General features: G+C 34.2%; 1 protein-coding gene across 19 annotated transcripts in view; it reads right to left on the reverse strand.

Moving 5' to 3' along the window:
• The window catches only part of LOC110007999 (monooxygenase 1), a 39970-nt gene that overhangs the window by 22469 nt on the left and 2207 nt on the right, over positions 1-15294 (reverse strand). For 13 of the 19 annotated variants that reach the window (XR_016043839.1, XR_016043838.1, XM_088851280.1 and 10 more), the window contains 3 exons: positions 14918-14968; positions 13676-13841; positions 3427-3658 (listed from right to left, as the gene is read on the reverse strand). Coding sequence is in view for 17 of the 19 variants with exons in the window: in XM_088851280.1 (XP_088707406.1) it covers positions 3427-3658; positions 13676-13841; positions 14918-14968 (449 nt within the window). In the remaining 2 variants the exon portion in view is untranslated. The remainder of the gene's footprint in view (positions 1-3426; positions 3659-13675; positions 13842-14917; positions 14969-15294) is intronic. The other 6 variants (XM_088851276.1, XM_088851275.1, XM_088851282.1 and 3 more) reach the window with 3 other exon arrangements.

A 15294-nucleotide genomic window follows, 5' to 3' on the forward strand; every position in this document is an offset into this window, starting at 1 on the left:
GGTAATCCTGCGACAAATTTTTCTTTCCAATGATCAAGGTTACTATCTTCTCGTATAAGTAATCGAGAGAAAAAGACATCTTTATACCATTTATAATGTGATAATGTAGGGCATCTTAAGTTAGATAGTAGATCAGCTGTTCTAGCTGCAAGTATTGAAGTATTTCCTATGAAGTGAAGAGCAATTGTATATATCAAAGAATTGACAGCATCACTCTCAGAATATACCATATCTTGGTTATGTTCGTTTTTGCTGTCCACTGTCTAGTATTTGTTAATATTTGTTGTTTTGTTTGTTCATTCAGGTATGAGTCCCACCATCCTCTCAGCCATCCAGTGAATCCTGAAACTATAGCTTTGGTTATTTCTTGGTCATGGCTTCCAGCCATTTTACAAGCAGATGCATACATAGTCATATGTTTCATCGTATCTAGGATTCTATGATCAGAGATACCGTCTATATTCCAGTCTATAATAGTTCGTTTTGAATATGTAGAAGTATGACTTGTTAGGTCTTCTTCTAATTGTATATCAACGGGAGTTGGTCTTTTATAATATGGTCGAGCATTTATTGGTTGCCAATTCTTATTATAATTGATACGATTAATACTTTCTGGATTTAGTTGTATTTCTGAAAATGCCTTTTGCATATTTTGTATTGTATTGGCAATAGATGGTCCTATAGATGGTTCTATGGTTTCATTAGTTTGGAAAAGCACTTCTTCTTGTAAAGTCATATTATCATGTTCAGGGATTTTTGCTTTTCCCTTATCATTATCTGGGAGAATAGGATTAGGAGTAGATATCACTATTGTTGGTTTGGGTTCTTTTATTTCTAATTTAGATAATTTAGAAATTAGTTGTCCCATAAGGGTTGTATTATCTTCTCCTATAAGAAATTTTTCTTTGTTTAAATCAGGAGGTGGTTTGAAAAATAATTGTTTTTTCTCTTTGTGAATAGGAGGTTGTAGTAAATTTTCTATTCTATTAGATTGTTTTCCAAGTGTATGAAGACAAAGATTGGTATAATTATTTTGTTCAATTATGTGCGGGAGTAATTCTATACGAGGTATATTAGCATTATTAAGTTTATACGGTGTAGCGATTGTTTCATATACAACTATTTGAGTAGATGGTAATCCGTCAGTTTGATCTGAAGATTTTGGTACTGTATTTGCCATTCCTTGTATTTTCAAACTTTGTTCAGGAGGGTGTATGGATTTAATAGTTTTTCCCTCTGTTGTATTGAATGTAGTATATTGGGTTTCTACCGTATTTAGTTCAAACTCAGGAATTGGGATATTATGTTGTTTAAGAGTATCTCTTAACCAATCAAAAAAACATTTTCCTTTATTACCTTTTTGTCTCCATTTATTAAATTGAGAATGAAATAATTCAACTAATCTAGGTTTAAATTCTTTAACATACCATTCTCTAATATTTTTATTTTCTGGGGATAGAAAATCATTTATAATATCATCTCGCGTGAATGTTTCTTCAAGCTGTAGTACTTGGATAAATTCTGTTTCAGACGGTTCTTTTTCAGTTTGTTTATATTGAGGTATAATAATATTATCAGATGTTCGTAGAAATCCGTCCATCTGTGGTTTTGGTATTGATGGAGTATTTATTATAGGAGAGTTTCGAGCATAGGTTGTAATGGATTTTCTCGGGGGTTCTAGATCTCTGAAAGAATGGTTGCTCAGGGTTTCTGATATAGATGCATTATCTAGAATTCTATTATTTGTAGTAAATTGTATTTCAATATTTCCATCTGTATATTCTGTAATCCTGTCTGGAATATTTTGAATAGGGTTTTGTGATGGTTGGTTTTCATTATGAATAGCCCATGTTTGAGGTAGAACAATATCTGACCATGATATTGTCTTTGGTATGATTGTATTTGATTTTTCTATATTAGTTTGAAAAAATATCGTCTGTCCTCTAGTATCAATTTGAAGTATATTTGGACATAATGTAGTCATTACCTTATAATATATTCTATAAACAATGGCTATGTTTTGAGAACCTGCCATCATATCGAAACCTTGTGTTTTGAGGTTTAAAGATAAAACATTTAAAATATTTGGATCTGTTAATGATACAGAATAATTCGGAAAACAATTGAAATATATTGGTCCACTACATAAACTAGTTTCGACCATTCCTAATAACGAATCTGAAAATCTATTATGTCTAGTATCTAGTAAACAGACTAAAATAGAGTTATTTAATCCTAACCGAGTCAAGGGTTAGACTGCTACCTGTATTAACCCTATGTGTAAATATTTATAATTCTTATTTTGATGAACTTGTAATATTTTTTTAGATAATAGTTGGAAATCTTCTTGATTGCTAGTAACAGAGAGAGTTTCTTCTACTGTTTTTATGGCATATCCAATTTTGAGGTCGAATGTACCTTTTTTGTAAATATCTGATATTGGAACTTTGGGTATATTCCAATTCTGTATTTGGTTTTCAATATCGTTGATTATAAGTTCCTCTTTGTTTTTTATCCTTAGAGTTCTATTAGTTTTACTGGTTGTGGTATCTGTTAGATTCTTAATAAATTTCTCCATTATTAGGTTGCGGATAATGTCAACTCAGGACGACCTAAAAGTCCAGCGTTTTCCCTAAGCGGCTCTTCCTGGCCTTGGCGGTACTTTGCATAAGACTTTTTCGTCTCGTGCCTTAACACTCGGACCAACTTTCTCTAATGGATAAATTTCTTAAGTTTCTTAAGATAACAAAACTGGTAATACTAGGAGATCTCTAAAACAGGGTTGGCTTTGATACCATTTTAGCCCAAAATCTACCCTAGTTGCTTAAACTTAATTATTTATAATAAATATGAAAAGATTGCGGAATTATAAACTATTAGTTGTTGAAGAACAGAAATATAATAATGATAATTATTGGAAGTACAGAAATGTCAAATATAATCCAAGACGTATGAGTATAATCACAAATCTTAAATGTAAAGACAAATTTAAACTACATAACTTACTGATTACATATACAGAGACTTGCGAATTTCTTCCACTCAGGAGGATAAAAAGAAGGTAAAGAAGATAGATTACAATCACACATATTATACTAGAGAAGTCATAGAAGTTACCGACTTTAGTGGTGTACAGATGTCGATGACTTGAATCTAAACCTACGGTCTAATTACAGAGTGAAAAAGAAGAAGGTAAGAAGAAGAGAAGAGATCATAAGAGAGAGCATCAAGGATAACATTCAAGCAACAGACCGAGTCCATTCAGCAATAGCAGCATAGCCTCTCAATTGTAATAGTTGAAATTTGATAGTATATTGATAAATAAGTAAAATGTTTAATAATAGATAGATTAGATGATTTTGATACTTTTCCATATTTTTGCCCTTTTGCATTAACATTAAAAACATCTAATTGCCAATTCATTACCATGAGGAGCCCTAATGTGGCTCAGGTACCAGTGGACCAAGTTGGGGTTGATTGGAAGCCTCCCAACTACTATTTTATCACTCCAAAATTGGATGAAATGGCTCTCAAAATTGTGTCCATCTCCTGCATAAGTAGTGAGCCCCCTAATACCTCTTATGGAGTCAATCCTTGGAGCCCCCATTCCCAATGCCTCTGCAATTATGGAACCGACACCATCGCAACCGATTACAACCTGGACAGGAGAGAGCACGAGCAAAGATTCTTAGTTGAGTATAATAAAGAAAGAGAAGTATATAAAAAGGAGTATTTACTTTTGATATAATATGTCATAATCATTCTAGCCCATTAGATTTGAAATCGAGTGGATCAAAGGTGTCTGGATTAAGCACAAAGTTCAAAAAAATATAAATTCTTGGACCTTTTAGAACCCCATGTTTTCTCGATTTGACATATTGCTACAGGTTACCATTGCAAATAAGTAATCTTTTAGTGTACAACCCTAAAAATAAAAAGAAATTATATATTGAGACCATTTATCTTTGGTACAATATGGTCATAATTAATCTCGACTATTAAATGTGAAATTTAGTGGCTGCACTTATTTCATTGACTAGATTAAGGTTAGAGTTTAAAAAAAAAAATTATCAAACTTTGTGACAAACCTAAGTTATCAAATTTCATGTCAAATGGCTGTAAGTAATTGTGATTTTCCTCTACAAAAGGTAAATGACCTCATTCTATACAATCCAAAAAAATAAATTACATGAAAACTCAACAGGTTACGTAAAGAAATGTCTTTTGAAGGGAATAATGTACATCTATCGCGATGGGCTTCTTTTTAAGTGTTTTACCCAATGGTTTAAAAAACGGATCGGTGACCCGGATCGGGCATCCAAAAAATAGATCCGGATCGGCGAATCGGCGATCTGGATCGAAAATCGGATGAATTGGTCAGAATAAAGCTTCAAAAAAATCTGAAAAAATTATTAAAATTCATTATAAATATTGTTTTTTAGGAATTCAATAAGAAATGAGGATACTCCATTAGGAATTTTCATGTTTTTGAATGAATATGCGAATATTGATATATTCTTTCCTTACATGAACTGCCATTCAGCATTTAATTTACATCACACAAAAGGATAAACATAGAATTATCATGAAATAAGTATATCAACATACATGGACTACAATAAAGCATAAAATTAGTAACATACGATCTAAAAATAAAATGATAGACGATGTTGTTCTTCTTGGTCACGTTGGTGCCATTGATTGAATCCGTTTGACAATTCATTGATTCAATCTAAAAACGAATCATCGATATTAGCTGGCGTCTGACTATTCCCAAATCCCTGAGTGTTAGTGTTTTGTTGTGTTCCCAATCAAAAATCCCCTAAGTTTGTCCATCCTTCATGCTCACTTGCACTGTCGTGCTCATCCCTACACTGTTGCTGTTGGGACTCAATATGTGAATAATATAGCTGGGATAGGGTGGCCTCAGAATCATCATCTCTCTCATTTTCTCTTAGACCCCCTTCCCACTCTCCCTCATTAGGTGCAATATCACTGACATCTCCGACGAATTGTGGATACGTTGGCTAGCTGCTTCCTCTTTCATGCTGCTCATCACTTTCTTCAAGATCTTCATCACTGATAACCTCAAGGAACGCTCTCTTGTGCAACACTGGCTCCTCCTCTTCTACTACCCATTGGTCTGCTGTGTTTGTGACAAATATTGTGTCTATGTCTATCGGCCCATAGTCTTCAAGCTTCCTTCTTATTTGTCGCTCTCTGATGTTTAAATTATAATGAACGTAGACTAGTTTATGAAGCTTCTCAGAAGCGAGTCGATTCCTCCTAGTAGTGTGCAACCATTGGAACGTACTCCAGTTGCGCTCACAGCCAGTAGCAGAACATGTCTGGGAGAGCACCTTGATTGCAATCCTCTTTAGGTGAGGTGCATCAATACCATATATCTCCTACCATTCAGCTGGATTAAAATGTAAAAAGCATTGTAAGGGCAAGAACAATTCATAAGATTAAATATAAGAATGAACAAAATATTAGCGATAGGATAACCTGGATCCATCATAGTTCGAGAATTCCTGACAAGTCTAATTCCGAAGGATCCTATAGCATCCCTATACATTGCAAGCTAAAACAAATATATTACGTTTTAGTGCATTATTCCTCACAAATATAACAACTCAATGAAGTTCTTACCCAAACATTAAATAATACCTCTTGTATTGCTGCTACTTGGTTTTGATGGCTTCTCTCCAACCTTGCAATAATGTATCTGACCCCTTCCATAATCTTGTGGGGTTATTCAGGTGTCAAATAAAAAAATTTTGGTTTGAAGTAGTAACCTAAAAAATATATAGGTAGAAAAATGTCATTTACAATTTCATAAAAAAATGATTTAAATTAAAACATTGTAATGATATAAATATATATTTACTAGCATAATGAATTGGACGTCCAAATTTGGTGTTCCACCTCCTTTCTATAATCTCGATCACTTTGTTAGCAAAATTACACTTATCCTCAATAACTGATTTCGCCCTCTCAATACCTTCATAAATGATATCTATAGTAGCTTTCTTGTCAGCATTCATCATTCTTAACACCGTAACCAAAGAGGCGGTGGCCTCTACAACACTGAAACATCGAGACCAGAACCGCCTATTTGAGACTGTGTTGTCCACTTTTATATCGGTACTGGACTTCGAGAGGCGGTCATTTAACCACTCTTCACAGGTAAACAATCTCTTTAATGCACCTTCAGATTCTCGAATGGAGTCCACAGCTAAGTAATCGATCGCAAAGCGGGTTATGGCATGCCTGATTATCTCTTTTTTCTTAGAGTGTTCTCTAAACAGAAATAAAATTTTAAAGTGGTTGTATATAAATCTCGACACCAACCTTGCTTCCTCTAGAGTCTCCTTCACAATATTGATCTCACGATCTCCTCTAACATAAGATCGATGCTGTGTGAAGCACACGGGGTCCATACTAGATGCTTCTTTATCCATCAACTTGCTGCCCGCAAAAACATATGCACGCGCATTGTCCGTAATAAACTGGACTACATGCTTATCTCCCACCTCCTCCACTATTTGATCATATAGTCGTACGTAGAAGTTTGCATTCTTCTTCGTCCTTGATACGTCTTTGCTAGACAAAAAAGCTGTACCTTTTGGGGAATAGGCCAAGAAGTTTAAAAACTCCTTTTTGCTAACTTTATTCAACCAACCATCACTCATGAGAGTAATGCCTGTTCTTGGCCAACTCTGTTTATATTCTTCAATTCACTTTTAACTTCCTCCACCTCTTTATGTAATATTGGCCCACTGAGCTCATATGCCGTCGGGGATTTTACCACAGGCCTGACTCTCTGGATTGCACTGACCATAGGTGGAAAATATGGGCTATTGACTGCATCAAAGGGAATCCCTTTATCGTATAACCATTTAGCAACATATCTCCCTAAGATGTTTCTTGTACCTTTAACCATGCTTTTTAGGGTCTTCTGTTGTGACTTAAGCTTTGAGAGAAATGGGTCTTTACGACCATGACCTGCAATACTGACACTCCTAGGTAACTTAGAAACAATTTCTTCAACATCTGATTCTCCTTGATACATATTGCCACCAACCCCTCCATACATATTTGAGCTGGGCCCGCCATACATGCTCTAGCTGGGCCCGCCATGCATATCTGAGCTAGGCCCACCATGCATATCTGAGCTAGGCCCACCATGCATGTCTGAGCTAGACCCACCGGGCATTCTAAACCCACGTTCCCTATGATAATGTTCATGTAAACTCAATCTTGTGGCCATGTCCAGCTCATTATTATATTGCTCTTCTAGGTCATTATTATATTATTCTTCTGTATCATTCCTGCTTGATGGTGTATATAAACTAGTTATCTCCTCATTCATCCTATGTTTGACAATTTTTTTACCTTTGTTAGTATTAAGAATTGCCGCCATCTGTTTTTTTACATTACTAAGGACACTAGTGCATGCAGAAACTTCTCTCTTAACCCCAGCCAAGTGTTGCTTGAACCTATGTACCCCACTACTTATCACTCTTTGACAGTAATTACAAATAATTTTATTTTTTTTGTTGGGATCAAGTCTGACCCCATGTTGCCATGCAAGGTCTTTTGCAGATCTTGACATGATTTAACTGTTTTAAGATGTAAAAAGTATAAAATTAACCTGACAGTTCAAAAAGAAAAATAATCACCATGTGTAGTGATAATATGTTGCGATAGTTCATGTAGTCATATTTGTTGTTATTTGTTATTGCAAAATACCTTTATTGACAGTAATATTTTCGTGCATATCAATTACAAACATTCAGGATAATATAATACAAAATGCAAGCTCCAAACATGGCTACAACTCAATTATCAAGAACATACATTTTTTGCATTAAAAAATTAATAATAAAAACAATTCTTCACATAGCCAGCTAACATCAGTCATTCCAACTAAAAAATCGATGAACAACAGATAAAAAAAATACAGTTTTGCATTAAAAATATAATAACATGCATTTTTTTGCATAAATAATCTATCAACATACAATTTTTTCAACAAAAACTTTAACAATAAAAATTTAAAATATGGTTTAATACCTCATGATAATTAAAACCTTGTAACGATTTTCACATCTTTTCGGAAAATCATCATTTTTCAAAAATTCGATCATGGGAAAAAAAAAAAAGTACAGCAAACTCAAACAATAAAAATTAAAAATTGGGTTTAATACATCATGATAGTCAAAACCTTATCACGATTTTCACATCTTTTCAGAAAATCATCATTTTTCAAAAAATTCGATCACGGATAAAAAGAAATAAAAAAAAAAAGTACAGCAAATTTTCCAAAAATTCGATCATGGATTACAAAAAAAAATTTGATCATGGATTAAAAAAAAAATTAACAAATTTTCCAAAAATTCGATCATGCATTAAAAAACAAAATCACAAATTTTTAAAAAATTCAATCATGGATTGCAAAAAAAAATTCGATCATGGATTAAAAAAAAAATCACAAATTTTCAAAAAATTCAATCATGGATTACAAAAAATTCGATCATGGATTACAAAAGATTCGATCATGGATTACAAAAAATTCAATCATGGATTACATAAAATTCGATCATGGATTACATAAAATTCGATCATGGATTACAAAAAAAAACAAAACATAAAAAAACAAAAAATTCGATCGTGGATTACAAAAAAAGAAAAAAACAATTCGATCATGGATTACAAAAAATTCAATCATGGGTTACAAAAGACAAACAAAAAACAAAAAATTCGATCATGGATTACAAGAAAAAAACACAAACATTTCGATCATGGATTACAAAAGATTCGATCATGGATTACAGAAAATTCTATCATGGATTACAAAAAATTCGATCATGGATTACATAAAATTCGTTCATGCATTACAAAAAAAAAAAAACAAAAAATTTGGTCGTGGATTACAAAAAAAGAAAAAAACAATTCGACCATGGATTACAAAAAATTCAATCATGGATTACAAAAAACTCTATCATGGGTTACAAAAAAAAAAAAATCAAAAAATTCAATCATGGATTACAAAAAAAAAAAACAAACATTTCGATCATGGATTACAAAAAAAAAAAAAAAACATTTCGATCATGGATTACAAAACATTCGATCATGGATTACAAAAAATTCTATCATGGGTTACTAAAATAAAAAATAAAACAAAAAATTCGATCATGGATTACAAGAAAAAAAAACAAACATTTCGATCATGGATTACAAAAAATTCGATCATGGATTACAAAAAATTCTATCATGGGTTACAAAAAAAAACAAAAAAACAAAAAATTCAATCACTGTGCAAAATCATCCGGTTCTCTCTAGAACCGGACGATTCCCGTTTTTTACAGCGAATCGATCCCTCCATGGCGATTCCCGAGTCGAACCGGGCGCGTAACCAGTGTTTAAAAAAACGCCGAGTCGAAACTGTATTTTTTTTTTCTATTGTTCATGGATTTTTTAGTTGGAATGACTGATGTTAACTGGCTCTGTGAACAATTGTTTTTATTATTAATTTTTTATTGCAAAAAATGTATGTTCTTGATAATTGAGTTGTAGCCATGTTTGGAGCTTGCATTTTGTATTATATTATCCTGAATGTTTGTAATTGATATGTACGAAAATATTATTGTCAATAAAGGTATTTTGCAATAACAAATAACAACAAATATGACTACATGAACTATCGCAACATATTATCACTACACATGGTAATTATTTTTCTTTTTGAACTGTCAGGTTAATTTTATACTTTTTACATCTTAAAACAGTTGAATCATGCCAAGATCTGCAAAAGACCCTGCATGGCAACATGGGGTCAGACTTGATCCCAACAAAAAAGACAAAATTATTTGTAATTACTGTTAAAGAGCGATAAGTAGTGGGGTTCATAGGTTCAAGCAACACTTGATAGGGGTTAAGGGAGAAGTTTCTGCATGCACTAGTGTCCCTAGTAATATAAAAAAACAGATGGCGGCAATTCTTAATGCTAACAAAGGTAAAAATTGCCAAACATAGGATGAATGAAGAGATAGCTAGTTTATATACACCATCAAGCAGGAATGATACAGAAGAGCAATATCATAATGACCTAGAAGAGCAATATAATAATGAGCTGGACATGGCCACAAGATTGAGTTTACATGAACATTATCAGAGGGAACGTGGGTTTAGAATGCCCGGTGGGTCTAGCTCAGACATGCATGGCGGGCCTAGCTCAGATATGCATGGTGGGCCTAGCTCAGATATGCATGACGGGCCCAGCTCGAGCATGTATGGCGGCCCAGCTCAAATATGTATAGCGGCCCAGCTCAAATATATATAGAGGGGTTGGTGGCAATATGTATCAAGGAGAATCAGATGTTGAAGAATAGAGGGGTTGGTGGCAATATGTATCAAGGAGAATCAGATGTTGAAGAAATTGTTTCTAAGTTACCTAGGAGTGCCAGTATTGCAGGTCATGGTCGTAAAGACTCATTTCTCTCTAAGCCTAAGTCACAACAGATGACCCTAAAAGGCATGATTAAAGGTACAAGAAACATGTTAGGGAGATATGTTGGTAAATGGTTCTACGATAAAAGGATTCCCTTTGATGCAGCCAATAGCCCATATTTCGACCTATGGTCCGTGCAATCCAGAGAGTCGGGCCCGGGGTAAAACCCTTGACGGCATATGAGCTCAGTGGGCCAATAATAGATGAAGAGGTGGAGGAAGTTAAAAAGTGGATTGAAGAATATAAACAGAGTTGGCCAAGGACAGGCATTACTGTCATGAGTGATGGTTGGTTGAATAAAGTTAGCAAAAAGGAGTTTTTAAACTTCTTGGCCTATTCCCCAAAAGGTACAGCTTTTTTATCTAGAAAAAGACGTATCAGGGACGAAGAAAGATGTAAACTTCTACGTACGACTATATGATCAGATAGTGGAGGAGGTGGGAGATAAGCATGTAGTCCAGTTTATTACGGACAATGCGCGTACATGTGTTTTTGTGGGCAGCAAGTTGATGGATAAGAGAAAGCATCTAGTATGGACCCCGTGTGCTGCACACAGCATCCATCTTATGTTAGAGGAGATCGGTGAAATCAAAATTGTGAAGGAGACTCTAAAGGAAGCAAGGTTAGTGTCGAGATTTATATACAACCACTCTAAAATTTTATTTCCGTTTAGATAACACTCTAAGAAAAAAGAGATAATCAGGCCTGCTATAACCCGCTTTGCGACCGATTACTTAGCTGTGGACTCCATTCGATAATCTGAAGGTGCATTAAAGAGATTGTTTACCTGTGAAGAGTGGTTAAATAACGCCTCTCGAAGTCCAGTACCGGTATAAAAGTGGACAACATAGTCTCAAATAAGCGGTTCTGGTCTCGATGTTCCAGTGTTGTAGAAGCCACTGCCCCTTTGGTCACGGTGTTAAGAATGATGGATGCTGACAAGAAAGCTACCATGGGTATTATTTATGAAGGTATTGAGAGGGCGAAATCAGCTATTGGGGAAAAGTGTAATTTTGCTAACTAAGTGATCGAGATTATAGAAAAGTGGTGGAACACTAAATTTGGACGTCCAATTCATTATGCTGGTAAATATATATTTATATCATTACAATGTTTCAGTTTAAATCATTTTTTTATGAAATTGTAAATGACATTTTTCTACCTATATATTTTTTAGGTTACTACTTCAACCCAAAATTTTTCTATTTGACATTTGAACAACCCCACAAGATTATGGAAGGGGTCAAATACATTATTGCAAGGTTGGAGAGAAGCCATCGAAACCAAGTAGCAGCAATATAAGAGGTATTATCTAATGTTTGGGTAAGAACTTCATTGAGTTGTTATATTTGTGAGGAATAATACGCTAAAACGTAATATATTTGTTTTAGCTTACTATGTATAGGGATGCTATAGGATTCTTCGGAACTAGACTTGCCATGAATTCTCGAACTATGATGGATCCAGGTTATCCCCTCGCTAATATTTTGTTCATTCATATATTTAATCTTATGAATTGTTCTTGCCCTTACAATGCTTTTTGCATTTTAATGCAGCTGAATGGTGGGAGATATATGGTACTGATGCACCTCACCTAAAGAGGATAGCAATCAAAGTGCTCTCCCAGACATGTTCTGCTACTGGCTGTGAGCGCAACTGGAGTACGTTCCAATGGTTGCACACTACTAGGAGGAATCGACTCGCTTCTGAGAAACTTTATAAACTAGTCTACGTTCATTATAATTTAAACCTCAGAGAGCGACAAATAAGAAGGAAGCTTGGAGACTATGGGCCGATAGACATAGACACAATATTTGTCACAGACACAGCAGACCAATTGGTAGTAGAAGAGGAGGAGCCAGTGTTGCATAAGAGAGCGTTCCTTGAGGCTATCGGTGATGAAGATCTTGAAGAAAGTGATGAGCAGCATGAAAGAGGAAGCAGCCAGCCAACGTATCCACAATTCGTCGGAGATGTCGGTGATATTGCACCTAATGAGGGAGAGTGGGAAGGGGGTCTAAGAGAATATGAGAGAGATGATGATTCTGAGGCCACCCTATCCCAACCATATTATTCACATATCGAGTCCCAACAGCAACAGTGTAGGGATGAGCACGACAGTGCAGTTGAGTATGAAGGATGGACAAGCTTCGGGGATTTTGGATTAGGAACACAACAAAACATTAACACTCAAGGATTTGGGAATAGTCAGACGCCTGCTAATATCGATGATTCCTTTTTAGATCGAATCAATGAATTGTCAAATGAATTCAATCAATGGCACCAGCGTGACCAAGAAGAACAACAACGTCGTCTATCATTTTATTTTTAGATCGTATATTACTAATTTTATGCTTTATTGTAGTCCATGTATGTTGATATACTTATTCCATGATAATTTTATGTTTATCCTTTTGTGTGATGTAAATTAAATGCTAAATGGCGGTTCATGTAAGGAAAGAACATATCAATATTCGCATATTCATTCAAAAACATGAAAATTCTTAATGGAATACCCTCATTTCTTATTGAATTATTGAAAAACAATATTTATAATGAATTTTAATAATTTTTTCGGATTTTTTTGAAGCTTTATTCTACCCGATTCACCCGATTCCCGATCCGGATCGCCAATTCGCCGATCCGGATCGATTTTTTGGGTGCCCGATCCGGGTCACCGATCCGTTTTTTAAACCATTGGTTAGAGCCCTAGAATGTGTGGAGGCTTATATTTTTGCATTTATAATATTTGTCTTTCTAATAAGCGAAAGTGTCATTCCATTTACTCCCTAAGCTAAAATCATATCTAGAAGTAATTTTACAACCCCAATTTTGAGGATATTTTCCTCAACTCAAGGGACCACCCTTCAGAAAAGAAAAACAAAATGAAAATAAGGTTCTGAATGTGCTTGAATAATTGAATAACCTAAGCTAAGATTGAACAGAGGCTGTATGGTTTCTGGACAATCAGATTAAGTGTTTAAAAACTCGAAATCAAAATGTTCTTATTAATTTCTCATCTATTGATGCCAACGTGGATCCCTAAATTTCGGTCTAACAATCACGTGCCATCATCCAGATGAAGAATGGGATCAGATGGGATCACCGAATTTCACTCAAATTTCATTTTGAATTAATAACTTTTTATTTAAAAATTACCTTTGATTTTATTGTTGTGCCATCATCTAGATGAAGAATGGGATCAGATGTTGGAGAAATCTTAACACTGATTGCTCTGCAATTGAAGCGGATGGTTCCAGGTGGTAACTCATTTGCTAGAGTTTCCATAAGATCACTCCTTTTCATACATCGCAGCTCTTCTTTTCTACCAAATCATAGACAAAATCACAAATTTTCTTTGTGTTTAGGGTTTCTAGGCGGCGATGGTACATCCTAATTTAATTATTGGAATTATCTATAAAAAAACTATTTATCTTTTGTACGTCACAATCACTCTTGTCCCTTAAATTTCAAATGAGTAGTTGTGAGAGTATCATTGAATACATACAAAGTTCTAAAAAAAAAATTTCTCAGACTTCGTGATTCACCCCAAACCATCTAATTTGATATCTAATGAGTGGAAATGATTGTGACATCTATATAAGAAAGATAAATAGCCTCTATATAGACAATCCCTTAATTGATTTCTCTATAGAAAACTTTTTGTATAAAGGTGAATGGGTCTATTATAGATTTTTTTCTTTTTATTAAAATTATAGTTAAAAAATAGCAAGTTTGAATAAGACCTAGCCAAGTCAAACGTGAACCGGATCTCGCTTGGTCTGAGTCCCTCATTCAATCAAGACTCGGATTTTTTTTGTGGGTTTTTTTTTTCCTTCTTTTTTGGAGTGGAAAAATGAAACCCCAACAATTGATTATTGCCATCTAATGGTTGGGGAGGGGCTGCAAACTGTAGGAATACAAATGCAAGCATATAACACATTCCCTTTGTTGGCTGTACGAGTAAAGGATATCGTTTGTATAAGGTTGCAACCTTAAACAATCCAATTAAAGTGCACCTCCAAATTTTGTCATAAGATGTAATTTTGGTGTAAAATATTTTTAGGATTATTTGAAATTTTATTTTTATATCTAACTATAAAATTTTAAATTCTAAAAATAGTTAAAATCAAGTAGATCTATAAACATATGGAAATCTTGAAATGGATGGTCCAGATAATTAGTTGCAAGATGCATTATTTATGGGACTCAAAATATTTTTTTTTTTTATATTCGTACATCTCAATGTCGAGATGATCAATTAAAGGGCTTTTCAATATTGAAACAACATTTTCTCATGGATTTTTGAAGTGTATCTTTAATTCTACATTTTAAGGTTGCAACCTTATAAAAACTTTTTCCATGAGTAAAAGCCCTGTATATTTGTGAAAGAAGACGTACCTGCAAGGCATTGACCATTGCCTACCATCTCGAAGTGAAACCTGTGTCGTCCTGTTTCAGAGATTTGATTAAATACTAAATAGCATAATAGGAAAATCATCATTCAAATGATCAAATCATTTCAAAAAAATCATTAAGATGGTCACATCAACAAAGTAATTTCTTTAATACGATCATTCCTCTCAAGTACCTCATCAAAATTTTCTTTTAAAAATGCACCTATTTGCCATTTAAATCATTGAATGGTAAGAGGCATTTTGGTGATTTGGCTTTGAACCTAGTTCCAATTTTCAAAAATTGAAACATCAGATTTTAAGAAAAAATCCACTGTGCTCAATTTGGCATGAGCCACTGAGAAAATTTTTTTGAAAATATCC

Source organism: Amborella trichopoda, chromosome 11 (genome assembly GCF_054954075.1).
Source record: "Amborella trichopoda isolate Santa Cruz 75 chromosome 11, AtrichopodaSantaCruz75HAP2 v2.0, whole genome shotgun sequence".
NCBI classification, from domain to species: domain Eukaryota; kingdom Viridiplantae; phylum Streptophyta; class Magnoliopsida; order Amborellales; family Amborellaceae; genus Amborella; species Amborella trichopoda.